The sequence below is a fragment of the Dryas octopetala genome, chromosome 1, assembly GCF_963921425.1.
Source record: "Dryas octopetala chromosome 1, drDryOcto1.1, whole genome shotgun sequence".
In the NCBI taxonomy this organism is placed as follows: Eukaryota; Viridiplantae; Streptophyta; class Magnoliopsida; order Rosales; family Rosaceae; genus Dryas; species Dryas octopetala.
The window spans coordinates 554,809-578,844 of NC_141366.1; the positions used below are offsets into that span (position 1 = coordinate 554,809).

At 34.5% G+C, this 24,036-nt stretch overlaps 4 protein-coding genes and 1 pseudogene across 4 annotated transcripts; 1 reads left to right on the forward strand and 4 right to left on the reverse strand.

Moving 5' to 3' along the window:
• The first annotated feature begins 944 nt into the window (after nt 1–944).
• Nucleotides 945–3,781, forward strand: LOC147296031 (protein trichome birefringence-like 4). The gene is made up of 5 exons (XM_086229998.1): nt 945–1,881; nt 2,311–2,503; nt 2,629–2,822; nt 2,906–3,064; nt 3,159–3,781. Exons 1-5 carry the CDS (start codon nt 968–970, stop codon nt 3,529–3,531), a joined length of 1,833 nt encoding a protein of 610 aa, XP_086086124.1. The 5' UTR covers nt 945–967; the 3' UTR covers nt 3,532–3,781.
• A 137-nt stretch (nt 3,782–3,918) lies between these two features.
• LOC147296032 (peroxidase A2-like) lies at nt 3,919–5,805 on the reverse strand. The gene is made up of 4 exons (XM_086229999.1): nt 5,509–5,805; nt 4,832–5,023; nt 4,519–4,684; nt 3,919–4,447 (listed from the first exon to the last, which is right to left on the reverse strand). The coding sequence occupies exons 1-4, from the start codon at nt 5,746–5,748 to the stop codon at nt 3,993–3,995; spliced, it is 1,053 nt and encodes a 350-aa protein (XP_086086125.1). The 5' UTR covers nt 5,749–5,805; the 3' UTR covers nt 3,919–3,992.
• A 3,859-nt stretch (nt 5,806–9,664) lies between these two features.
• LOC147296033 (peroxidase 59 pseudogene) lies at nt 9,665–10,626 on the reverse strand (annotated as a pseudogene).
• Nucleotides 10,627–11,151: 525 nt separating this feature from the next.
• Nucleotides 11,152–13,760, reverse strand: LOC147296034 (peroxidase A2-like). The gene is made up of 4 exons (XM_086230001.1): nt 13,513–13,760; nt 12,096–12,287; nt 11,795–11,960; nt 11,152–11,724 (listed from the first exon to the last, which is right to left on the reverse strand). Exons 1-4 carry the CDS (start codon nt 13,735–13,737, stop codon nt 11,270–11,272), a joined length of 1,038 nt encoding a protein of 345 aa, XP_086086127.1. The 5' UTR covers nt 13,738–13,760; the 3' UTR covers nt 11,152–11,269.
• Nucleotides 13,761–17,420: 3,660 nt separating this feature from the next.
• LOC147296035 (peroxidase A2-like) lies at nt 17,421–21,146 on the reverse strand. The gene is made up of 4 exons (XM_086235565.1): nt 20,893–21,146; nt 18,443–18,634; nt 18,134–18,299; nt 17,421–18,051 (listed from the first exon to the last, which is right to left on the reverse strand). Exons 1-4 carry the CDS (start codon nt 21,130–21,132, stop codon nt 17,597–17,599), a joined length of 1,053 nt encoding a protein of 350 aa, XP_086091691.1. The 5' UTR covers nt 21,133–21,146; the 3' UTR covers nt 17,421–17,596.
• Nucleotides 21,147–24,036: the final 2,890 nt, after the last annotated feature.

Genomic DNA, 24,036 nt, shown 5'->3' on the forward strand with positions numbered 1-24,036 from the left:
TTCCCCATACCGCTACACTTATTCAAACTTCTGTTTTTGTGCTCTTTGATTGCTATGAATGTTGCCCTTTTTAGCTTTTCATTTACAAATGCTGTAATTTGTACCACAATATGAGTCACTCTTTCAGACATTGGCTCTCCACTCTGCATACCATGATTAAAGGAAGGAGATACAGTGGTGTCATTGATAGTAAAACACTTTTCTTCCAAATTATATTTGAGGTTAAATCTCCTCAACATACACGATTGAAAGAGTTTTGAATTATGTATCTTGACTTACAAGGAAATCCCATATCAAAAGAAAAAGGAACAGATACGTACGAGTGTAAGAAGCCTCTCATGTCTAAAACTTCTTATGAACCATTATATATATGTAAGAGTATTCATGGGGCTTCTTGCTCTCACATTCTTGATCCGACAAACTGAAATAATTAATGCATCGCGAGTGAGAGAAAATGGTTTTGTATAGCAATGCTCTCTAAATTATCATCCATGTCTCATTTGTTTCCTGATCTTTATTTTATTTTACTTCGTCCTCTAAATTTTAATTCGTCACTTTGCCCCAAATTTTAATCTATTAGCATGGGAGATAGAAAAGTTAATTAAATTGACGAATTGGAGCAAAGTGACACATAAATTAAAATTTAGGGAGCCAAAAGAAACATGTATAATAGTTTAGGGAAAAAGTGAAATATGTATGATAGTTTCGGGGGCACTGCTATAGCTTTTCCATAATTGCATCTTGCTTATTTCCAAACATAGCAACTTTCTTGAATTAAGTTTAGTAGTTAACAAACCACTTAACAGAAAAGTGTCATTAATGAAATTGAAATGAATCCTTTTGTCTTTAATCAATTAATCTCTCAGGGCCAATTAACGTTAACTAAACCTCAACTCTGCTCTCTCTTCTCTCACTCTTGTAAATTTGCAATAAGCAGACACACAGTCCTCGGCTCTCACTCACACACATGACAATGGCAGAATCCCCAACACAGACAACCCCACAATCCACAAAGCACCAGTCACCCACAATCACAAAAACTGAGACCAAGGCCTCTCTTTCTTCAATCTTGTTCCCCTCAAGAAAAGCCACCGCCTTTGCTTATGGATTCTCATTTGCCTGCATTGCCTGTACTGTCTTCTTGGCTTTAAATTCATTTAGCTACTCTTTTCCTTTCGGCTTCAAGAACATCTTCAATGCCTCCTTCTACTCCTCTTCTCAGAAAGTTACTCAGACCCCAAGCACTCCCCCTTTTGAGCTTTTCCGGGAAAACCCATTTTCCAAGAAAAATGAGTCTTTACCACATTTGGGTAAGAGTGCAAGTTTGAAGAGCGATGTGGTGAGTCAAATTCAGATGGGTAATGCTCAATCACCCAACCCCAGTTTTTCTTTGTCCCAAGACTTCAATCAGACGTCCAAGAAAACCAAAACCCAAATTTCTGGGGAAGTAGAATTTTCTGGGGTACTGGAGGGTTCAAAGAGAATAAATGAATCTTCCTCGTCGAATGTAATTGAATTTACTTCTGTGGCTGCGACTCCTCAATCTTTTTCTAAAGATTCTGATGGAAAAGGTGGTTCTACAAAGAATGGGGTTTTGGGGCAGGTAGGAAGATCAAGCTATGTGGCATTCACATCGAAAGAGAGTGATGGTAATGAGGCATTGTCTGACTCTGAGAAGCAAAGGAACCAAACTGGGTTGGAGTTTTTGATGAATGGTTGTGATATATTTGATGGAAGATGGGTGAGAGATGATTCGTACCCACTTTATGTTCCGGGGTCTTGTCCTTACATAGATGAGTCTTTCAATTGTTTTCTTAACAGGAGGCCTGATAATGATTACGAGAAGTATAGATGGCAACCAAAAGATTGCAATCTCCCAAGGTAATTTGCTGGACTGATTTTACTTCTAATTTAAGTATGTCTTGGTTATACCATATTTATTTGGTTTTACGTCTAATTTAAGTTAACTTTGCATGATTGGTTTTATTAAACAAACACAGTAGTCAGCAGACCTGGTAATCGATTTCATTCAAACTACCTATCGTGGCAATCTGTACTTGGTAATAGTTGGTTTTCATAAGTGCAAAGTTACTTGCTTGCTTGAAATTAGTCTTGTGAGGATCAATATAACAATTAATTATTGATTGTCGGTTCAAACTGAATTTCAATTTTAGTATATGATGGAGTTCTGTTCTGTGGACTAATGTGTGTGTGGAGTGTGTGTTTATATTTTATGTTTATGCATTCACTAGATCGTTTCTGTTGAATAAAGCTTGTTGGTTCTGTTTTAGTGATGTTGGTCTTGTGCAGGTTTAATGGTAGGAACATGTTGGGATTATTGAGAGGAAAGCGTCTAGTTTTTGTCGGTGATTCTCTCAATAGGAATATGTGGGAGTCTTTGCTTTGTGTTCTTAGAAATTCAGTGGATGAGAAGAGCAGAGTTTTTGAAGTCTCCAGTAGGCAAGAATTTCGTACAGAGGGATCTTACTCGTTTATATTCCAGGCATGTTGTTCATTATCCATCATCTCTGATTTGGAATTCATAGCCTGATAAATTCTTCCTTCTTTCCTTTTGGCTTTGTTTCTCTAAAGTAATCTTTGTATATTTGTTCTCAAATGGATCAATAGGAGTATAATTGTTCAGTGGAGTTCTTTCGATCGCCATTTCTAGTTCAAGAATGGGAGATGCCAGATGCAAATGCATCGGTAAAGGAAACACTTCGCCTTGATTTGATTGACAGATCCTCTGATAAGTACAAAAGTGCAGATGTTCTCATCTTCAACACAGGTCACTGGTGGACTCATGAGAAAACTTCCAGAGGGTAAAACCATGCTCCCTTTCACTCTATGTCATTGATTTTAGCAAACTGAGCAGGAAAACTACAATAATATAAGAATCTTGCAGGAAGGGTTACTATCAAGAGGGTAGCTATATCTATGATGAATTGAATGTTAAAGAGGCATTTCGGAAAGCTTTAACTACATGGGCAAGATGGGTGGACACCAATATAAATCCTGAGAAAACTATTGTTTTCTTCCGGGGCTATTCGCCTAATCACTTTAGGTACGCAGACCACATGAAGTACTTTTGACTTCTTGAACCTCATGGTTGTTTAGAAAATATACAGCATCTTTATAATCTTTTAACCCTTTCACAGAGGTGGAAGATGGAATTCTGGAGGGCAATGCCATGGTGAGACAGAGCCATTTGCAAAGGAGGCATTCAAAGGAAAATATAAGGCAAAAGTGAGAATTGTGGACTCAATAATCAGGGAAATGAAGACACCAATCTTCTATCTGAACATTACGAGAATGACTGATTTCCGGAGGGATGCTCATCCATCAATTTACAGAAAACAGAATTTAACAGAGGAGGAGAGAAAATCGCCTTTGAAATACCAGGATTGCAGTCACTGGTGCCTCCCTGGTGTTCCCGATACATGGAACGAGTTTGTATATGCTCAGCTCCTTAGACATAACAAGAATCAACATAAACAGCAGCATCAAGAACAGCAGCAGAGGAGTCCCTAGATAAAAGATAAATCAGCTTTGCTTTTTAGATAGATCACGTTAAAAAGGATTTGGAGAAAATATATTTGTAGTTTATTTTGTTGGAAAGGTCATCACATGGAAACTATAAATTGTGGATGTTGTAAAGAACAATTGTGGTTGCACATGTGGGAAAGAGGTGGAGATCTATAGGTTCAGTGTACTAGGTTGTAGACAGGATTATTCTCCATTAGATTTTCCTTAGATTTTCTAGTGAAAATGACATGCTCATAATATAAGCTGATAATATCTTTGTTCAAATGGATGTATTTGATAATTGTGAATACTTTCATAGCTTTATTCAAAATGTATATAAATTATTGAACTCGTAGCCATATAAGTTTGAGTATGAACTCATAGCCATGGCCATCATCATAATAATCACATCACATCACACATAAGTACATAACGCTTCATTAGTTTTACATGGCCTTAACTTTTTATTAATATTCAGCTACCAAAGTAGCATAGGACCCGTATGAATCTCCATTCACCTTACTGCAGTTCAATCGAATCTCTCCATCAGTTCCTGTCAAGAGGCTTATATTTGCCATTTTAATCATGGATTCCACAAAGCTCTCAAAGAATGCGCTTTGATTAGCACTGAAGTTGTTAACAATGTCTACGGTGTCAGCCCCACTAGTCGAAAACAGCACTTGATCGCTTTGGAATAGGCCCTCATGAACTTGAAGATTAGAGAAATAGTTGCTATCGAAACCATCAGGTGTGGAGGGATCTAAATTGACTAGGACACTTCCATTCCCATTCTCTGGGCATATCTGACTGAGTGTTTCTTTGTAGGTTGAGTTCAAGGTCGGGTCAGGACTACCTGTGCTGCTGAAGTTATATAATCGATCGGTGAAAAACTGGCATTGACCACGTCCAAATGTGTGACCACCTGCCAATTATATATGCATGTGTGAAATGTTGTCACTAAAAAGCAACATATTTCATTTTTTTTTCTCTTACCAGATAGTGCAACCAGATCATTGGTGTTGAGACCTACGTCTGAGAATTTGGACTTGAGTAAATCAAGGGTTGAACGAGGACTCGGAAGGAATTCGTTGGCAGCCGTGCGGTTTGCTGTTGTGCTATCCCTTCTTCCTAATAGGACTGTCCATGAGGGGCCTCCAGACTGCAACAAAAGCTACAATTAAGCCCTTTTGATGAATATGTTGGCAAATGCCAATTGTGGTCAACTACTTTAAATTTAAGGCCATTTTATTGTACAAAGTATTTGCTTAATTATGTATTCAGTAACAAACTGATGTTGTTGAAATACCAAAGAAACAGATTCTTCAGCTGCAATGGTGAGAATATCAGCGCAGGAAACAGTGCTGGGACAAGCATTCTCCAATGCACTCTTAATGTTGTCCACAACATCAAATCCTCTGGCTGAGTTGTTATTTGCATTGGCTCCCTTCTCGCTGTCTATACTGCTACTGTTGTCCAACAAAATTGATGCATCACAACCCTGAAACAGAGTTAACAGGACGTCTTTTTCAAGTAAGTATTTAAGGTAGTTAGGTACGTACTAAAGAAATTGGATTTGTTCTGAAGTTGTATAACAGAGAAAGTAGCTAGAATTAACAAAGTTGAATAAGGTGCTTCAGCTTAAATCTTGAAGAAATCCCAAAAGTTTCTGCCCATGGATCCATGGAGCATCTGATCATGAAAAATATTAATTCTCAAAAAGAACCCATATGGATAAAAACAAAAGAAAACAGACATATGCATTTTGTGATATATATGTATTTGTACTACAAGTACTATTACTATATTTTACTTATAAATTGTGTCGGTGCACAGAAGTAATCCATGCTTACCTATATATATATATATATATATATATATATGCAATTCTATAAACAAACAAAACAGTTAAATTTCTATCAAACAAAGTATTAATTAATTTCTCTAATAAAGAAGAAAGAAAATTAAGAAGAAGAAGCTGTGTACATTGACGAAGCAGTCATGGAAGTGAAGCCTAATGAGGCTGGCAGCAATCCGAGGATCAGTCTTCAAAGCCTCCTCAATGACTTGACGCACAATGCCTGAGACATTGGGGCACACTTCATCATAAAACGTGGGACTCAGCTGAGCCTCAGCATTATATCCTAATCCTCCACACAACAAGATTAATCCTGCAAAGAAAACACTCGTTGTATAACAACAAGAAGACATTTCCTGAATCCTCATCAATCAGTTCGATCTCTTTAACTTATGTTAATCGATGAGAGACTGAGTTCTATTTATAGAAGCTTTTAAATATTTATTTGACACCAAACAGATCATAAATGCAATGCATGACGAACACGTTAGGCAGAATAGTCAGGGTTGAAAGTTCATTTTAACTTTAATAAATAAATATCTAAGAAAATTTACACATTGCTTGACTTTGAATTGATTTGAAATGCAAGGCCAAAAAAGAGGATTTGCAATAAAAGTGAAGTGACACTACGTACTATTTTCCGCTAGAAATGTGACACCGCATCGAATCACAAAGCAAGTGGTCCTTGGATGCAATTTTGTCTTCCATCTGGAGGATCAAATGCTGGTGACCCTGGTTTTGGATGTGGATTTTTTTGGCTCTGTACGTTACTTAACTTTTAATCTGAGTTTTATATAATAAGTCCAAGAACCACACGGGAAAACTGCTATACATGTCGTGTATTAGTCAAGGAAATCATGTAGATACGACAATATGTGCATGGCCTTAATTATGATAGTTCTATTAGAAATTTAAACTGTGGTGGTTTGGAATATTGTGGTTATAGGCTTAATTAAGAGCGCGCACAATCTCTTTTTTCTTTTTGCACATTCTTTTTGAAGAAAAAAAAAAAAAAAAGACCACTTTGGCCCTCCCCTCACCCACACACCCCATTCCTATCTCCCCCCCTTACACACCCCATTCCCATCCTTTTTTTTTTTCTTCTTCACTGTCAACCTTGGCTGTCACCCACACGCTGCTACACCTCCGCCCGCAGCACCTCGTCTTCCACCTCGAAGCCCAGAACCAACCACCATTAAAAAAAAAATGCAGATCGGCAGGTTTGGCGGACCAGTGCCGAACCGGGCTGTTTCGTTTGGCAGTCATTCACTGAATATAACAGGATTGTTCGGCGGATGAGTGCCGAACGAAACAGCCCAGTTCGGCACTGGTCCGCCGAACCTGCCGAACTGAAATTTTTTTTTAATGGTGTTTGGAGGGGAGGAGAGAGAGGGAGGGTGGTGCTGCGGAAGAAGAGAGAGAGAGATAGGAGGGTGGTGCTGCGGGGAGGAGAGAGAGAGGGAGGGGGAGGGGCTGTGTGTTTTTTTTTTTTTGTATGAGTTGATGGGGTGTGGTGGGTGAAGGGGTGTGTTGTGAGAAATTTTGTGAAATGTATAAAATAGGGGTATTAGGGTAATTGAAGGGGTGTGTTAAAGAGAAATTTTAAATTTTAAGAGAAAAGTGTGTACAAAAAGAAAAAAAAAAGTATTCAAATAGCAACCCTCTTAATTAATTAAACTCGAAAATGACTTAGTGGCATCTGGCATATGCCTTTTTTTTATTCGTAATTGAAACCTCTCGTTTAAAGTGTGTTGACCCACCAAAAGATAAAAGACACAGTAGTGACTCATCTGAGGCCCATTGTCATGTATGCATCAGACTGACACAGTATATTTTGCAATGGCCTTATCTAAATGGCTTTCCAAAAGGTTCTTTATATTAAATCAAGTGGTTGCCATTTTACTGCTTAATTAGTGACTTCATTGCCATACATTTCATTAATCACTCTCATTTGTGCGTGTATTAAGTTTAATTATGCACCCAAACCATAGTAGCAGTACCAGAAATTAAACAACTATCAATTATTGAAACCCGTACATTCTTATTTTCCACACGCATTCATTGCTTTTGTAAAAAGCAGGTACGTTTAGGGGTTGAAATCATCAATGGGTTGAAAAGGAAATTTCGGAATCTTGAAATTTGAAATGCCATGACAAATTGTGCGTAATCGGGTACTCTAATGGGTTATAAAACCGGATGTCACTTAAAAATGCTTTATTCAATCTCAGCCGCAAATGGAATCTAACGGCTGAAGTTAGGATTTCTCATCCATTCCATAAAAGAGAATTTTTTTAAGAAATTAATGTCATTTTGCTCTCCAGACTATTATACATGTATCAGTTTGCTCGCTAAACTTCTAATTTAAAAAATTAAGGACTCTGATTTTTTCAATTTTACCAATTGAAATTATTTCGTCAATTTACACATTTTTCATCTAAAATGTCAAGATGATCAACCAAAATTTAGCAAGAAATGGAAGAGGGAAAAATAATGTATAAGGAAAAAATGATAAGATCTAAATGGAAATGACCATTTTGCCCTCAAAGATTTGGATAGAAAATGTGTAAATTGACGGAAGAATCTCAATTGGCAAAATTAAAAAAGTCAAAGTCTTTAATTTTTCAAATTAGAAATATAGGGAGCAAACTGATACAAATGTAATAGTCTGGGGAGCAAAATGATATTAATTTTTTTTTTAATTTTTTTTCCTGAATTTATATGACTTTTATATATTGGACAAAAAAAAAAAAAAAAAAGAATCCAGTCAAGTAAAGTGATGAAAAGTTAGGTGAAAAATATCATTTTATTAGGCAGCCTCACATGAATTTATTCTTACCATTATAAAAAGCATCAATGGATTTTTACAAAATTTAATTACTCATATAACATTTATGTCTTAATTGATCATCGTACTCAGCACAAACTTTAAGCCTGAGTCCTTTGTAGCAAGCACCAGATATGAAGTAGTTTGGGCCTGAGTTTAATACCACGTGATCATTTCCTGATCTGTAATAGTGGGTGTACGCAGTGTAAAAATCACATTCTTTGTATGCCCTCTCTTCATCCACAGCGATCACTTCACCATGCCCAACAGAGTATCTGAAAACTGTTTCCAAGCAAACAAATCAATAGCAAAGTGTTTGAGACGCAAGTATTTAAATGAATTGAATCGAATTTTGTCAACACGATCGAGCATATATAACGTACAACTAAAAAAAAGGTAATATATGAAAACAAGGATGAAGTTACCCAAAACATCTCCAGGAGTAAAGTTCTTATTATTAGGCCAAGTGGACAACCCAGGATATATATTCCATCCCTTTTCGTTCCCCACAAAATATTCTTTTCCATGGGTTTCTTGACAATGGAGCAGCAAGCAGGCTAGAATTAGGCCAACGACAATCACCAAACTAGTTTTGTTCATTTCAAGAGACATCTTTCACCCACAAATTAAGGACAATATATTGCTACAACTTTAAATTTTCTCCAAATAATCCGAATGCAAAAACCACACACGAGTCATTTTAATTTATAGGGCATTCATCCTACAATGCATGAACTAATTCCTTGCGTTTTGGATTTTGATTAAGTAACACAGGCAAGAAAGTAAAAAATTTCAGTTAAAAAAAAAAAAAACATAATCAATTTTCATAAATAATTGCAATCTGCATTGACTAAAATCATGATTTTATTCCTTATACGTCTTGGATTTTGATGAAGTTACAAAAGGAAAGAGAGTAAAAATTTCGGTAATAAAAAACAGAATCAATTTTTATAAATAATTGTCAAATGTATTGACCAAAATAAAGATTTAGGTCCATTGATTTTAAATATCAAATTTTAACAACTTTTTAGTTTAGATATCAAAATTTAATAACTTTTTCGATTAGCTACTGATTAAAAAGTCAAATAAAATAATAAAGTAAAATGTATTATAATTTACAAATATTACATCACATGTCACTACAATAAAAATAAATAAATAAATATTACATATCAATTTAATTATACATATATAAGATGGTCATGGTCTCAATATATATTAAGAATTTTCTTGGTATTATTCAATGATATAATTAATTAATGAGCTTAGTGTTTGACGATCTTTAGTTAATATTCTGACTTCATCACTCATTTGAACATGAGTCAGTATATCCTAGTTATTATGTGTATAATGTAAAGGTGTCGCTATTAAATGAAAATAAGAAAATTATAGTGGAAGACACCCACCAACAAAGTAAATTAAAATTAAAAATTTTGAGAAAATTTGACAAATTATACTAGCTATGCTCCAAATGGAGAGGGAAGCCCAACATTTGCTCCTGTCTGTGATTTGCCACTAACCCGTCTCTTCTTCCCAACGCCACTTTCCATGAATTTCCTCCACTCTGCATGGAACATATATGGTTAATTATGAGATACACATAATTACTCTCTAATATGATCATCAGTTCATCACTAATCACATACATATATCTAATAATGGCATGTGAACAGAAAATAATTTCCTCATCACTTTCTTAAAGGTGCCAATGTGGTACCTAATTAATTCATTAATCAGGCTCATTTCAGGCACCGGATAGTTTAGGACAAACAGATGTACCTATATCCATCCTTAGTAGCATGCGTATAAAAAATACTGATATGACCATACATACATACATACAAAATTAATCCCACATACATACATACATACATACATAATTAACGCTCAAAAAAGAAAATTAATTATTGTTAACTTACTAAGACCACAGAATCTCGGGCAGCTATGGTTAGTATATCAGCACATGATACAACTCCACTACATGCATTCTCCACAGAGTTCTTGATTGTGTCAATAACTTCAAATCCTCTTGCTGAGTTCAAATTGGGGAAGGCAGACTTCTCACCATCAGTTACATCCAATAGTATTGATGCATCACAACCCTACAATTGTATTTATAATAATATAAAACAGAGTTCCTATAGGTTTAGCATATATATAACATAACAACTAATATTATGATCTCCTTCTCTAATGAATTATGCTAATAAAGTTTGGGATATATGCATACATGCTTAAAGGACTCACATTGACAAAGCAGTCATGGAAGTGAAGCCGAAGCAGAGAAGCAGCCATTCTCATTTCAGACTTGATAGCATTTTGAACCTCTTTTCTGAAAAATTTTGAGAAGATTCGGACATGTTTTCTTGTAGAAATCTGTACTTAGTTGAGCTTTCACAACAAAACTCAGTGCAAAGATCATTAATACCAATTATGAACAACGACAATGAAAAGTCCTAGCCATTTGCAAAGGGGGCATTCAAAGGAAAATATAAGCAAAAGTGAGAATTGTGGACTCAATAATCAGGGAAATGAAGACACCAATCTTCTATAGATCTGAACATTACGAGTGACTGATTTCCAGAGGGATGCTCATCCATCAATTTACAGAAAGCAGAATTTAACGGAGGAGGAGAGAAAATCACCTTTGAAATACCAGGATTAATTGCAGTCACTGGTGCCTCCCTGGTGTTCCTGAAACATGGAACGAGTTTGTATATGCTCATCTCCTTAGACATAACGAGAATCAAAATAAACAGCAGCATCAAGAACAGCAATATATTCATGTAGTCTCATGGTGTTTACATTGTAAACTTCATACTGATTTTCTAGTGAAAATGACATGTATGCTCATAATATAAGCTGATAATATCTTTGTTCAAATGGATGTATTTGATAATTATGAATACTTTCATAGCTTTTTTCAAAATGTATATAAATTATTGAACTTGTAGCCATATAAGCTTGAGTATGAACTCGTAGCCATGGCCATCATCATAATAATCACATCACATCACACGTAAGTACATAACGCTTCATTAGTTTTACATGGCCTTAACTTTTTATTAATATTCAGCTACCAAAGTAGCATAGGACCCGTATGAATCTCCATTAACCTTACTGCAGTTCAATCGAATCTCTCCATCAGTTCCTGTCAAGGGGCTTATATTTGCCATTTTAATCATGGATTCCACAAAGCTCTCAAAGAATGCGCTTTGATTAGCACTGAAGTTGTTAACAATGTCAATGGTGTCAGCCCCACTAGTCGAAAACAGCTCTTGATCGCTTTGGAGTAGGCCCTCATGCACTTGAAGATTAGAGAAATAGTTGCTATCAAAACGATCAGGTGTGGAGGGATCTAAATTGACTAGGACACTTCCATTCCCATTCTCTGGGCATGATTGACTGAGTGTTTCTATGTAGGTTGAGTTCAAGGTCGGGTCAGGACTACCTGTGCCGCTGAAGTTATATAATCGATCGGTGAAAAACTGGCATTGGCCACGTCCAAATGTGTGAGCGCCTGCCAATTATATATGCATGTGTGAAATGTTGTCACTAAAAAGCAACATATTTCATTTTTTTTCTCTTACCAGATAGTGCAACCAGATCATTGGTGTTGAGACCTACAGCTGAGAATTTGGACTTGAGTAAATCAAGGGTTGAACGAGCATCCGGAATGAATTCGTTGGCAGCCGTGCGGTTTGCTGTTGTGCTATCCCTTCTTCCTAATAGGACTGTCCATGAGGGGCCTCCAGACTGCAACAAAAGCTACAATTAAGCCCTTTTGATGAATGCCAATTGTGGTCAATTACTTTAAATTTAAGGCCATTTTATTGTACAAAGTATTTGCTTAATTATATATTCAGCTACAAAATGATGTTGTTGAAATACCAAAGAAACAGATTCTTCAGCTGCAATGGTGAGAATATCAGCGCAGGAAACAGTGCTGGGACAAGCATTCTCCAATGCACTCTTAATGTTGTCCACAACATCAAATCCTCTGGCTGAGTTGTTATTTGCATTGGCTCCTTTCTCGCTGTCTATACTGCTACTGTTGTCCAACAAAATTGATGCATCACAACCCTGAAACAGAGTTAACAGGTCTTTTTCAAGTAAGTATTTAAGGAGTTAGGTACTAAAGAAATTGGATTTGTTCTGAAGTTGTATAACAGAGAAAGTAGCTAGAATTAACAAAGTCCAATAAAGTGCTTCAGCTTAAATCTTGAAGAAATCCCAAAAGTTTCTGCCCATGGATCCATGGAGCATCTGATCATGAAGAATATTAATTCCCAAAAAGAACCCATATGGATAAAAACAATAGTAAACTATTCATAACCCTCTGTTTTGAACTTGATTAATTCAAAACCTCCATCCTTGATGAAACTAATTAAAAACCCCTATTAGGGATTTAATCTCTCTCAAAACCCCCTGCTTAACTAATACCAATCAAAGTTTGACCCCTTTTTTTTTTAATATTCTAGTTTTACCAATTTTTTTAATACTCTAGTTTCATCCTTTTATTGATTTCGTTCATTTACTTTTTTGCCCTTCTTTTTGGCCATTACTTTCTTCCCCGATTTGTAAGGGTAAATCCCTATTTTTTGATCTAATCTCCTCCGAACTCAAAATTTTGAAGCTAAATCATAACATAAACAACGACAAACCGAGTATATGTAATATTGACACTTTTTATTGACTAATTTATAAATGTTCCTTTATTATGTGTATGAGGGTATAAAAGGAATTGTAAGTATTATGGGGTTTTGAGAGAGTTTCTATCAATAATGCTAATTGTCCCACATTTTTTTTCCCACATTTGTATCCCACCTTATGTGTCATTACTTTACTAGAAGGGTATTTCCTTTTTCTTTTTTAGGTTTTATTTTTTATTTTTTAATATCTAATGTTTGAATGCTATGTAAGGTGGTATGAAATTATGGTATAATAATATGGTAAGTATAGCATTACTGAGTTTCTATATCAATAATGTTATACTTACCACATTGTTATACCATCTTACGTGTCATTACTTTACTGGGTAAGGTTTTTTTTTTTTTTTTTTCTTTTTGAGTTCTTTTTTTTTTTTTTTTTTGTGTATGTATTTGTACAATTGTACTACAAGTACTATTACTATTTTACTTATAAATTGTGTCGGTGCACAGAGGTAATCCATGCTTAACTATCTATATGCAAGTCTATAAACAAACAAAACAGTTAAATTTCTATCAAACAAAGTATTAATTATTAATTTCCCTAATAAAGAAGAAAGAAAATTAAGAAGAAGAAGCTGTGTTTTGCAGCTGTGTACATTGACGAAGCAGTCATGGAAGTGAAGCCTAATGAGGCTGGCAGCAATCCGAGGATCAGTCTCCAAAGCCTCCTCAATGACTTGACGCACAATGCTTGAGACATTGGGGCACACTTCATCATAAAACGTGGGACTCAGCTGAGCCTCAGCATTATATCCTAATCCTGCACACAACAAGATTAATCCTGCAAAGAAAACACTCGTTGTAGAACAACAACAAGACATTTTCTGAATCCTCGTCGATCAGTTCGATCTCTTTAACTTATGTTAATTTATCATTTAGAGACTGAGTTCTATTTATAGAAGCTTTGGCACCAAACAGATCATAAATGCAATGCATGACGAACACGTTAGGCAGAATAGTCAGGGTTTGAAAGTTCAATTTAACATAAATAAATATCTAAGAAAAGTTACAGATTGCTTGACTTTGAATTGAGTTGCAATGCAAGGCCAAAAAAAGAATGAATTTGCAATGAAAGTGAAGTGACACTACTATTTTCCGCTAGAAATGTGACACCGCATCGAATCACAAAGCAAGTGGTCCTTGGATGCAATTTTGTCTTCCATCTGGAGGATCAAATGTTGGTGACCCTGGTTTTGGATGTGGATTTTTTAAGCTCTGTATGTTACTTAACTTTTAATCTGAGTTTTATATCATAAGTCCAAGAACTACACGCGAAAACTGCTATGCATGTCGTGTATTAGTAAGGAAATCATGTAGATACGACAATACGTGCATGGCCTTAATTATGATATTTCTAGAAATTTAGGGGGTGTATTCAATTAGGATTTTAAACGACTTTGATGGAATTAAAAAGTCTGGTGGTATTCAATCAAAATTTTTATAGAGTTTATAAAAGTCTGGTGGTAATCAATTAAGACTTTTAAAAAGTCTATAGTATTCAATTAAGACTTTTAGAGAGTTTATAAAAGTGACATGGTATTCAAAAAGTCATTGACTTTATTAAATGATAGACTTTAAAAGACTTTTATGAACTTTGTAGTGTAAATTATGTTATATCAAAATCAATAATTCTCAAGCATTTTCCCTGAAGATTTCAAAAGATTTCAAATATTAAAAAGCTATTAAAAAAGTAGTTTTTTTTTTTTTAAAGAGTGATGCTAAATTCCCTAATCTTATTTCTTCACCCACCTCTTAATTTATTTTTTTCTAATTACTATATCCTCTTATATTAATTTTATTTTTCTCTTATATTAATTGACTCCTCATTTTGAGTTGGAATCAATAGTGTTGCCACAATGCAATGTAACAACAAGATATTCAAACCAACCACTTCACAGTCTTTAAATACTCAACAAAATCACAAAATTATATATATTCATAATTTGAGAAATAATGTTACCACCACATCATATAATGTTCTCAACCTGTCAATTCAATTAGAAAAATTTCAACAACTCGTTAAAACACAATATTTGACAGTCTAACAACATAAAAACATAAAATTCAGAACACTTATAATAAATTATGGAACAAAATAATTTTGGTCCTTACAATTTTAGTTCCAACTTTTTATATTGTTTGTAATATTAGGACAATTTATAACACATGCATCTCGGTTTTGAAGCTCATCCTCATTTCACTCACTCACGGACTACAAAAAATTAAAAAACATATTAGAGAAATCTTAAAATAAATAATAAAAAATTATATCAATGTTATTATAAGTCTATAAAAATCCTTCAAAATCTATGAAAAAAGTCAAAGAAATTCTAAATAGAATTCTGTCAAAATCTATGTGAAGTTTATGAAAGTAATTAAAAATCCATCAAGTCTTTCAAAATTAATGACTTTTAAAAACTCTACAAAAGTTTCTTAAAATCTTAATTGAATACATCCCCCTTAAATTGTGGTGGTTTGGAATATTGTGGTTATAGGCTTAATTAATTAAACTCTGATAAAATGACTAGTGGCATCTGGCATATGCCTTTTTTTTTTTTTTCTATTCCTAATTGAAACCTTTCGTTTAAAGTGTGTTGACCCACCAAAAGATAAAAGACAGAGTAGTGAGTCATCTGGGGCCCATTGTCATGAATGCAACAGAGTATTTAATCAAATGGTGTTAAATACTCGACGTCAACATTTTAATTTTAAGTAAAACAAACCCAACTAAGCCTCTCAACGGAGAGAGAATACTAAATATCAGCTTCCCTCCTCCATTGTTGTCCTTTACTGGATCTCACTGGAATGTTAAGCACCACCCAAACTGTTCTTTCCAATAAACTTTCCGGCCTCATATGAGAATATAAAACTTGAGCATCTTCTGCATCCATCGATGAAGAATCGCACCTCATTTATTTAATCAACTGCATGTCTAATTTCTCTGCCTTCGTTGGTTGATCAATTTTGTTTTTTTGGGTGTTTAACTCATACCAAAAATCTCAAATGGTTTCTGTAGGTTTTCATTTTAAGAAGAAACAAAACTGATTAATGCTTCTATGAATCTTGAGCAAAAATTTAAGATGGGCCATGTTCATTTTGATTAAGAAATTTGGGAATTTGTGTTCAGAATTTTAGATGCCATTTTGAAGTGAAAGCATTGTGTGGAAGTTAGCGTTTTAGATTTCCGACTGAAGATCTTGTATTATGTCATCTGGTAAGACTTCCTTAGCCTACCAACATGGGAAACATCATCATCCAATCTGCCAAACGATGCACCATCAATACTGGGTGTGCGATGCTTGTCCAAATACAATATTAATGTCTTCTAATGAAGTGAAGGAGAACGCGGCACATGGGCAAAGTATGATAATAGGTGGGTTTTGGCTTTAAAATAAAAAATAAAAATGCTGACGTGGAGTGTTTTACATCATTAGGTGAAATGAAGGATGTGGATCTCTCCAAAGCACACAACTGCAGTCGGCAGACACCAAAAGGCAGAGGATCAAGGGCCATAATCGGGTACTCTAATGGGTTATAAAACCGAATTTCCCTTAAAAATGCTTCATTCAATCTCAGCCGCAAATGAAATCTAACGGCTGAAGTTAGGATTTCGCATCCATTCCATAAAAAGGAATTTTTTAAATTTTTTTTCTCAATTTATATGGCTTTCATATATTAGACAATAAAATAAAATAAAAATCATATCAACTAAAGTAATAACACTTAAAGTAAAGTGAAAATATCATTTTATTAGGCAGCCTCACATGAATTTATTCCTACCATTATAATAAGCATCAATGGATTTTTTCAAAATTTAATTACCCATATAACATTTGTGTCTTAATTGATCATCATACTCAGCACAAACTTTAAGCTTGAATCCTTTGTAGCAAGCACCAGATATGAAGTAGTTTGGGCCTGAAAACAAGGATGAAGTTATACAAAACATCTCCAGGAGTGAAGTTCTTATTATTAGGCCAAGTGGACAACCCAGCATATATGTTCCATCCCTTTTCGTTCCCCACAAAATATTCTTTTCCATGGGTTTCTTGACAATGGAGCAGCAAGCAGGCTAGAATTAGGCCAACAACAATCACCAAACTAGTTTTGTTCATTTCAAGAGACATCTTTCACCCACAAATTAAGGACAATATATTGCTACAACTTTCAATTTTCTCCAAATAATCCGAATGCAAAAACCACACACGAGTCATTTTAATTTATAGGGCATTCATCCTACAATGCATGAACTAATTCCTTACGTTTTGGATTTTGATTAAGTAACACAGGCAAGAAAATAAAAAATTTCAGTTACAAAAAAAAAAAACATAATCAATTTTCATAAATAATTGCAATCTGCATTGACTAAAATCATGATTTTATTCCTTATACGTCTTAGATTTTGATGAAGTTACAAAAGGAAAGAGAGTAAAAAGTTTGGTAATAAAAAACAGAATCAATTTTTATAGTTGATAAGATAAGTTGATAATATCTTTAATGGATGTATTTGATAATTGTGAATACTTTCATAGCTTTATTCAAAATGTATATAAATTATTGAACTTGTAGCCATATAAGCTTGAGTATGAACTCGTAGCCATGGCCATCATCATAATAATCACATCACATCACACGTAAGTACATAATGCTTCATTAGTATTACATGGCCTTAACTTTTTATTAATATTCAGCTACCAAAGTAGCATAGGACCCGTATGAATCTCCATTAACCTTACTGCAGTTCAATCGAATCTCTCCATCTGTTCCTGTCAAGAGGCTTATATTTGCCATTTTAATCATGGATTCCACAAAGCTCTCAAAGAATGCGCTTTGATTAGCACTGAAGTTGTTAACAATGTCTACGGTGTCAGCCCCACTAGTCGAAAACAGCTCTTGATCGCTTTGGAATAGGCCCTCCTGAACTTGAAGATTAGAGAAATAGTTGCTATCGAAACCATCAGGTGTGGAGGGATCTAAATTGACTAGGACACTTCCATTCCCATTCTCTGGGCATAATTGACTGAGTGTTTCTATGTAGGTTGAGTTCAAGGTCGGGTCAGGACTACCTGTGCCGCTGAAGTTATATAATCGATCGGTGAAAAACTGGCATTGGCCACGTCCAAATGTGTGAGCACCTGCCAATTATATATGCATGTGTGAAATGTTGTCACTAAAAACTAAAAAGCAACATATTTTTTTTTTTTTTTTTTCTCTTACCAGATAGTGCAACCAGATCAGTGGTGTTGAGACCTACGGCTGAGAATTTGGACTTGAGTAAATCAAGGGTTGAACGAGGACTCGGAAGGAATTCGTTGGCAGCCGTGCGGTTTGCTGTTGTGCTATCCCTTCTTCCTAATAGGACTGTCCATGAGGGGCCTCCAGACTGCAACAAAAGCTACAATTAAGCCCTTTTAATGAATATGTTGGCAAATGCCAATTTTGGTCAATTACTTTAAATTTAAGGCCATTTTATTGTACAAAGTATTTGCTTATATATTCAGAAACAAACTGATGTTGTTGAAATACCAAATAAACAGATTCTTCAGCTGCAATGGTGAGAATATCAGCGCAGGAAACAGTGCTGGGACAAGCATTCTCCAATGCACTCTTAATGTTGTCCACAACATCAAATCCTCTGGCTGAGTTGTTATTTGCATTGGCTCCTTTCTCGCTGTCTATACTGCTACTGTTGTCCAACAAAATTGATGCATCACAACCCTGAAACAGAGTTAACAGGTCTTTTTCAAGTAAGTATTTAAGGAGTTAGGTACTAAAGAAATTGGATTTGTTCTGAAGTTGTATAACAGAGAAAGTAGCTAGAATTAACAAAGTCGAATAAAGTGCTTCAGCTTAAATCTTGAAGAAATCCTGATTTTTCCACTTGTGTTGATTGCATCAAACGGAAATTAACAAACACAAGAAAATTGAAATCCACACGTAGTCAACAAGTACTTGTGCCCATGGATCCATGGAGTATCTGATCATGAAGAATATTAATTCTCAAAAAGAACACATATGGATAAAAACAATAGTAAACTATTCATAACCCTCTGTTTTGAACACGATTAATTCAAAACCCCTACCCATATTAATGAAACTAATTAAAAACCCCCTATTAGGGAGTTAATCTCTCCCAAAACCCTTTGGTCAACTAATACCCATCAAAGTTTGACTCCCCTTTTTTTTAATATTCCTGTTTTACCAATTTTTTTAATACTCTAGTTTCACCTTTTTATTGATTTTGTTCATTTACTTTTTTGCACTTCTTTTTTGCCATTGCTTCCTTCTCCGATTTGTAAGGGTAAATCCCTATTTTTTGATCTAATCTCCTCTTATCCCAAAATCTTGAAACTAAACCATAACATAAACACCGACAAACCGAGTATTTGTAATATTGAAACTTTTTATTGAATTATTTATAAATGTCTCTTTATTATGTGTATGAGGCAGGGAGTAAAATTTTGAAATTTTCGGCGAAATTTCATTTTTTAAGGGTATGGAAATTTTAACACCAAACTAAAAAAATTTCGTCCTAATTTCGACAATTTTGTCGGAAATTTCGAGAATTTTGGGAAATTTTCAGCTTAGGGAGGCGGAGACCAGAGGGAGAGAGGGGAGGAAGAGGCGAGCTGGCCTCGTCACCGGAGGCAGCAGATCGAAGAGAGATTAGAGGGTGATTGGGGAGAGAGGAGAGAGAAGAAAGAAGAGAGAAAAGAGATCTTGGGGAGAAAAGAGATCGGGGAAGGAGAAGAGATCGGGGAGGGAGATGAGGAAGAGTGGGAGACCGGGGAAGGGGGAAAAGAAGGAGAAAGGAGGAAGAGAATGAGGAATGAGAAAGAGGGAGGAGAGAGAAGGTGTCTGGGCGTGGGTCTGGTGTCTGGGCAGTGGGAAAGATGAAATGAGAACGAAAAGAAGAAGTCATGGGAAGAAAGAAAGAAAGAAAGAAAGGAAGGAAGGAAAGAAAAGAAAAAAAAAAAAAAAAAAAAGAGGAAAAAAAAAAAGTTTAGGGTTGGTTGGGGTTCGGGGTCTTTGTGCAATTGGAAAGAAAAAAAAAGTTTGGAGTTTCGTTTAGTTGTTTTTAAATTCTAAATCTTAATACATTTTTATATAAAAATAATTAAAAATACCTTAAAGGGCTTAAACCATAATATCTTATACCATATCCTAAATAATATAGAGTATACATTATAGAGTATATAAGATTTAGTGTATAGATTATAGAATATATAGGATTTAGTATATAGAGTATATAGGATTTAGTGTATAAATTATAGAGTATAAAGAAGATATTAATTTCATTTATTTATTATACTAATTTTATTTAATAGTATTTGCTTCCAGCGCGCATTATATTTATGTTATATCACATGAAACTTACTATATATAATTTAGTTTTTTCAATGTTTTTTATCAATGTAGTAGATAATATGTTAAATAAATATATGGTAAAGTTTCATTCAAAATTTTCGTATTTTGATAGCAATTTTCGTCGTTTCCGTCTAATTTTTGTCGAAATTTAAAAATTTTCAAAATTTCCGTCAAAATTTCCATCGAAATTTCCTCGAAACCCGAAATTTTATTTCTTAGTATGAGGGTATAAAAGGAATTGTAAGTATTAGGGGGTTTTGAGAGAGTTTCTATATCAATAATGTTATACTTATCACATTCTTATACTACATTTTTATATCATCTTACGTGTCATTACTTTACTGGGCAAGGTTTTTTTTTTTTTTTAGGTTTTTTATTCATTTTCTTTTTTGTGTGTATGTATTTGTACAATTGTACTACAAATACTATTACTATATTTTACAAATAAATTGTGTCGGTGCACAGAAGTAATCCATGCTTAACTATCTATATGCAAGTCGATAAACAAACAAAACAGTTAAATTTCTATCAAACAAAGTATTAATTAATTTCTCTAATAAAGAAGAAAGAAAATTAAGAAGAAGAAGCTGTGTTTTGCAGCTGTGTACATTGACGAAGCAGTCATGGAAGTGAAGCCTAATGAGGCTGGCAGCAATCCGAGGATCAGTCTCCAAAGCCTCCTCAATGACTTGACGCACAATGCTTGAGACATTGGGGCACACTTCATCATAAAACGTGGGACTCAGCTGAGCCTCAGCATTATATCCTAATCCTGCACACAACAAGATTAATCCTGCAAAGAAAACACTCGTTGTACAACAAAAACAAGACATTTTCTGAATCCTCATCGATCAGTTCGGTCTCTTTAAATTATGTTAATCAATGAGAGACTGAGTTCTATTTATAGAAGCTTTTAAATATTTATAACAGATATCATAAATTAATGCAATGCATGACAAACACGTTAGGCAGCATAGTCAGGGTTTGAAAGTTCAGTTTAACTGTAATCAATAGATATTTAAGAAAATTTAATTACACATTGCTCGACTTTGAATTGATTTTCAATGCAAGGCCAAAAAAAGATTGGATTTGCAATGAAAGTGAAGTGACACTACTATTTTCCGCTAGAAATGTGACACAGCATCGAATCACAAAGCAAGTGGTCCCTGGATGCAATTTAGTCTTCCATCTGGAGGATAAAATGCTGGTGCATGAACCTGGTTTTGGATGGTATTTTTTTGGCTCTGTTACTTAACTTTTAATCTGAGTTTTATATCATAAGTCCAAGAACCACACGCGAAAACTGCTATACATGTCGTGTACGTATTAGTCAAAGAAATCATGTAGCTAGATACGACAATATATATAGTCTTTAAATTCATGCATGGGCAGCATGGCTAATATTTCTAGAAATTTAAACTGTGGTGGTTTGGAATATTGTGGTCATAGGCTTAATTAATTAAACTCTGAATTGATTTGAACTGCGGTGGTTTGGAATATTGTGGTTATAGGCTTAATTAATTAAACTCTGAATTAATTTAAACTGTGGTGGTTTGAAATTTACACATTGCTTGACTTTGAATTGATTTGAAATCCATGGCCAAAAAAAGAATGGATTTGCAATGAAAGTGATACTACGTACTATTTTCCGCTAGAAATGTGACACTGCATCGAATCACAAAGCACGTGGTTCTTGGATGCAATTTTGTCTTCCATCTGGAGGATCAAATGCTTTTGGATGTGGAGTTTTTTGGCTCTGTACGTTACTTAACTTTTAATCTGAGTTTTATATCACAAGTCCAAGAACTACACGCGAAAAATGCTATGCATGTCGTGTATTAGTCAAGGAAATCATGTAGACACGAGATTCATGCATGGCTGTAATTATCATATTTTTAGAAATTTAAACTGTGGTGGTGCCGTGGTGGTTTGGAATATTGTGGTTATAGCCTTATAGGCTATTTTTTGGCCATATAGCCTTATAGGCTTAATTAATTAAACTCTGTCAAATGACTAGTGGCATCTGGCATATGCCTTATTTCTATTCCTAATTGAAACCTTTCGTTTACAGTGTGTTGACCCACCAAAAGATAAGAAGTCAGAGTAGTGAGTCATCTGAGGCCCATTGTCATATAATTATATGCAACAGAGTATATTTTGCAGTGGCCTTATCTGAATGGTTTTCCAAAAGTCAAGTGGTTGCCATGTTACTGCCTAATTAGTGACTTAATTGTCATACATTTCATCAATCACACTCATTTGTGCGTGTGTTTTAAGTTAAATTATGCACCAAAACCATATACTAGCAGTACCAGAAATTAAACAACTATGAACTATCAATTTTTGAAAAAGCTTTAAATTCGTCGAAAATTCGAAATTATTGATGAGTGGAAAGACATTTCGGAATCTTGAAATTTGAAATGCATGCATGACAAATTGAGGTGAATCAGATAATGAGTTTTTTTTTTGTCGGACGGGTAATGAGTTATAAAACTGGGTTTCACTTAAAAATCTCAGCGGCAAATTGAATCTAACGGCAATTTCATTTTGCAGGCAATCTCATTGAAAATTGACAAGGGAGTGAATATCTATATCGAATTTCGTTTCTTAAATTCAAGAAACGTTTCTGTCAGGCAGCAGTACGTAGCTGTCTTAGGGTTTAATTTTGAGATTTTTGATTTTCCCTCTCTCTTCTTGTTGGGCCTTTGGGCTTTTTGTCCGTTTGTTTGTGTTGATTGTAACTTGCTGTTGTTTGGGCCGCTACATGTCATTATTGGGTCGTTGGTGATGAACATTTTTTTATAGGCTTAATTATTGATTTACCATTCAAAACTGTAACTCATTCCCATTTTGCCACCTGAAAGTTTTTTTATCCTACATTACCACGTGTAACTTACATCTGTGTCCCATTTTACCTTGTTCCGTCAACAATTCTGTTAAAAATCATGACCTGGCCGTTAATGCTGACGTGACGCGCTGGATGTGCGCCACGTGTCATATCTGTTCTAGTATTTTCTGATTTTTTTTTTATTTTCCTATTCTTATAAACTTTGAAAATTAATTAAAAATAGCTCCGAACTTAGAAAAATACACGAAAATTTCCTATTGACTTGTCTTGACTAGTACTAATTTAATATGGGGTCAAAATGCCAATTTTCTCTCTAAAAATTTCCATAAAATTTGAAAAGTTCAAATTTATTTCTAGAAAATTAAAATGTTCTAGACTCTTTGGAAATTCATAAGATAATCTCTCGAACTCCAAAAAATATGAGGTTTGCACCGTTAGTCTTCTAAAAACTAACAATACCTTTCTCGTGAACACTTGCTACCCAAAAGACCTCTCGGTCTTAGAAAAAAATAAATTTCCCTACAAAATAAATTCTAAAATATCTGTAAAGTCTCGAAATAATTCTCTAAAACAGGCTTTTGGTAATTTCCAAAATATTTTTGAGAATTTGTCCAAGAGTTTACTAAAATTCTAGAATTTATTTAATAGAGGGAAATTTATTTTAATTTTTTAGAAATAAATTTGGACTTTCTAATTTTTTTGGAAATTTTTAGAGGGCAAATTGGTAATTTAACCTGATAGTAAATTAGTGCTAGTCAAGACGAGTCCGTAGGAATTTTCCGTGTATTTTTCTGAGTTCGGAGTTATTTTTAATTAATTTTTAAACTTTATAAAAATAGAAAATAAAAAAATCCAAAAATAAAAGCAAAGATGTGACACTTGGCGCACATCCAGCACACCACGT

Bases quoted from the DNA above. Each gene is read 5' to 3' on its own strand.
- LOC147296031 (XM_086229998.1), top strand. From the start codon at position 968: ATGACAATGGCAGAATCCCCAACACAGACAACCCCACAATCCACAAAG. The intron at 1,882-2,310 runs GTAATTTGCTGG...GGTCTTGTGCAG, and splicing joins AAAGATTGCAATCTCCCAAG to GTTTAATGGTAGGAACATGT. The intron at 2,504-2,628 runs GCATGTTGTTCA...ATGGATCAATAG, and splicing joins CTTACTCGTTTATATTCCAG to GAGTATAATTGTTCAGTGGA.
- LOC147296032 (XM_086229999.1), bottom strand. From the start codon at position 5,748: ATGAGGATTCAGGAAATGTCTTCTTGTTGTTATACAACGAGTGTTTTC. The intron at 5,024-5,508 runs GTACACAGCTTC...ACTCTGTTTCAG, and splicing joins TCCATGACTGCTTCGTCAAT to GGTTGTGATGCATCAATTTT. The intron at 4,448-4,518 runs GTAAGAGAAAAA...TATAATTGGCAG, and splicing joins TGATCTGGTTGCACTATCTG to GTGGTCACACATTTGGACGT.
- LOC147296034 (XM_086230001.1), bottom strand. From the start codon at position 13,737: ATGTCTTGTTGTTGTTCTACAACGAGTGTTTTCTTTGCAGGATTAATC. The intron at 12,288-13,512 runs GTACACAGCTGC...ACTCTGTTTCAG, and splicing joins TCCATGACTGCTTCGTCAAT to GGTTGTGATGCATCAATTTT. The intron at 11,725-11,794 runs GTAAGAGAAAAA...TATAATTGGCAG, and splicing joins TGATCTGGTTGCACTATCTG to GCGCTCACACATTTGGACGT.
- LOC147296035 (XM_086235565.1), bottom strand. From the start codon at position 21,132: ATGAGGATTCAGAAAATGTCTTGTTTTTGTTGTACAACGAGTGTTTTC. The intron at 18,635-20,892 runs GTACACAGCTGC...ACTCTGTTTCAG, and splicing joins TCCATGACTGCTTCGTCAAT to GGTTGTGATGCATCAATTTT. The intron at 18,052-18,133 runs GTAAGAGAAAAA...TATAATTGGCAG, and splicing joins TGATCTGGTTGCACTATCTG to GTGCTCACACATTTGGACGT.